Source organism: Sceloporus undulatus, unplaced genomic scaffold, assembly GCF_019175285.1.
Source record: "Sceloporus undulatus isolate JIND9_A2432 ecotype Alabama unplaced genomic scaffold, SceUnd_v1.1 scaffold_9437, whole genome shotgun sequence".
NCBI classification, from domain to species: Eukaryota; Metazoa; Chordata; class Lepidosauria; order Squamata; family Phrynosomatidae; genus Sceloporus; species Sceloporus undulatus.
Genome location: NW_024812356.1, coordinates 1 through 2,187, shown reverse-complemented (window position 1 = coordinate 2,187; position 2,187 = coordinate 1). Strand labels below are relative to the sequence as shown.

At 56.0% G+C, this 2,187-nt stretch overlaps 1 protein-coding gene across 1 annotated transcript; it reads left to right on the top strand.

Moving 5' to 3' along the window:
* The first annotated feature begins 1,023 nt into the window (after window positions 1-1,023).
* On the top strand, window positions 1,024-2,181 carry LOC121918355 (complement factor D-like). Its single transcript, XM_042444418.1, has 2 exons — window positions 1,024-1,348; window positions 2,018-2,181. Exons 1-2 carry the CDS (start codon window positions 1,034-1,036, stop codon window positions 2,171-2,173), a joined length of 471 nt encoding a protein of 156 aa, XP_042300352.1. The 5' UTR covers window positions 1,024-1,033; the 3' UTR covers window positions 2,174-2,181.
* Window positions 2,182-2,187: the final 6 nt, after the last annotated feature.

Sequence of the window (2,187 nt, the reverse complement as noted above, 5' to 3'; positions counted from 1 at the left end):
TTTTTTGCATTTTTTTAAAAAGTCCTACATTTGATATGTAGGCATCGCTGGGCCCGGGAGGCGCTCTCTGTGGGCAGGTTCGGACCGCGGAGAGACCCACAGGCCTCAGCGAGGCCTTGGAGGATCCCCGCTGGAGCCTCCCGTGGAGCCGCCCTCCAAGGGCCTCGCCAGGGGCCCGGGAGGGAGAATCTCTGCGGCCGGAAATCCGGGACGCGGAGAGCCCCTCCAAAGGCCCGGGAGGCCCTTGGAGACCCAAGGGAAACAAAGAAGGCATGCACAGGGCGGAGTGGCCGCGGCGGGGCAGTCCCGGCACATTAGGGAGGCCTGGAGGACCCCACGGCCACAAAGAAGCGCACAGGGCGGGACGGTGGACGGGGCGGGGCAGTCCCGGTTTTGGCTGAGCTCTACACGTGATGACACACCGACACGGGCCGCGCGCACATCAGGGGCCGGGGAGAAACAGAGATTAACAAACCAAAAAAGACCCAGGCGATATAGCAGTGCGCGCGTGTGCGCGTAACGCAAAAAAAAGAAAAAAACAAAGAGAGCACTCCGAGGAGAAGGGAGGGCCCGACGTGAATGCGCACTACGAGAGCGCATAGGGCATCTTATGTTTGGTAAATATGAGCTCTTGATGATGGCTGTCGCTGTTCCTCCGGCCATGGTGAGGGCTAGTCGAACCGTGCCTTCCCTGTGACCCTTCTCCACGATTCATAGCTTCGAGTGCGCGGATTGGGCCATACTCGATAGTGCTCCGCACGACTAATCGCGTGCAAGGGGGGGGGGGGGGGGGGGGGGGGGGGGGGGGGAGAGGGGGCAGCACAGGCAGGACTGCTTCTGCTCTAGAGAAGCGTCGCGGGGACCGCGGGATGGCGCGGGGGGGGCCAAAGCTACTGTGGGGGCATTATGATCCTCTCCAAAATTAAAAAAAGAAAACAAAAAAATCAATAACTTATGCTGGCATCAAATAAAAAATTCAGACTACATTTTGATATGTTGTCCTACATTTGTCCTGGTTTGGAGGTCTTCGCTTATGGCAACCCTAATCAAGGGTCACTCTTCCCACCCTTCCTCTAACCAGCTGGCTGAACCGGCCCTCCTTGGCACAGATGTGGGGACCCTGGCTTTCCAGAGAGAAGACCGAGAAGTGCCCGCAGGGACCCTCTGCACGGCAGCCGGCTGGGGCCTCACCACCAACACTGGGAAACGTCCGGACAGGCTACAGTCGGTGGAGCTGAGCATCCTGAGCCGGGCCACCTGCAATCGGAGGATCCACCATGATGGGGAGGTGACAGAGAACATGATGTGCACAGAGATCAAGAGGGATTCCCGCAAGGATACCTGCAAGGTAGGAAGGGAGGAGGAAGAGAGAGAATTTTTAGCTGCCGGCACAGCTGTGGTCAAGCAAGGCATGTGGACCCTTTGACTTGTATTGGTACCCAAAGTCTGGTCCTCTAGATAATTTTGGACCGCAGCTCCCAGAAGCCTCAGCCATCTTGACCAAGAGTCTGAGATTCTGGGAACTGAAGTCCAAAACATGTGGAAGGTCAGAATTTGGGAATCACTGCTTTAGAGTCAGGAATGAGAAAGACTCACCAAGAACTTGGCTTGGCTTTGTTTTCTCCAAAGGGGTTTTGACGTCTTCTCTGTAGCGTAGGGGCCTTTCATACTGCCCACCGATAGCATTACAGTCCCATTTTAACTGCTGCAGCTGCAGTTTATTGAACCCTGGGATTTGTAGTTTGGTGACGCTTAGAACTCTTTGACCAAGAGGTCTTAATGCCCCTTGAACAACAGATCCCAGGACTAAATAGGGTGGCACCATAGGAATTATGCCGCCTTTGGGCACTGGGAAAGGGCTTCTGGTCCCGCGGGCTGAAATTTTGAGCTCCCTTTCCTGGGAGTAAATGCAATGGGGCTCAGTGGGGCTTGCTTTTGGGGAGATGTGGGCAGGGCAAAAGATGGAAGAGTTCCCACCTCTGAACCTCGGCCTTTCTGCTCTCTCTTCTCTGTCCAGGGCGATTCTGGAGGGCCCCTTGTTTGCCATGGTGTGGCCGAAGGGGTTGTGGCCGCTGGTTCACGTGTCTGCGGCAACTGGAAGAAACCTGGGATTTACACTCGGATCCCTCCTTACCTCGAATGGATCAGGGCTGTCATGGCATCCGCCAATTAACCCATCACAGAAGT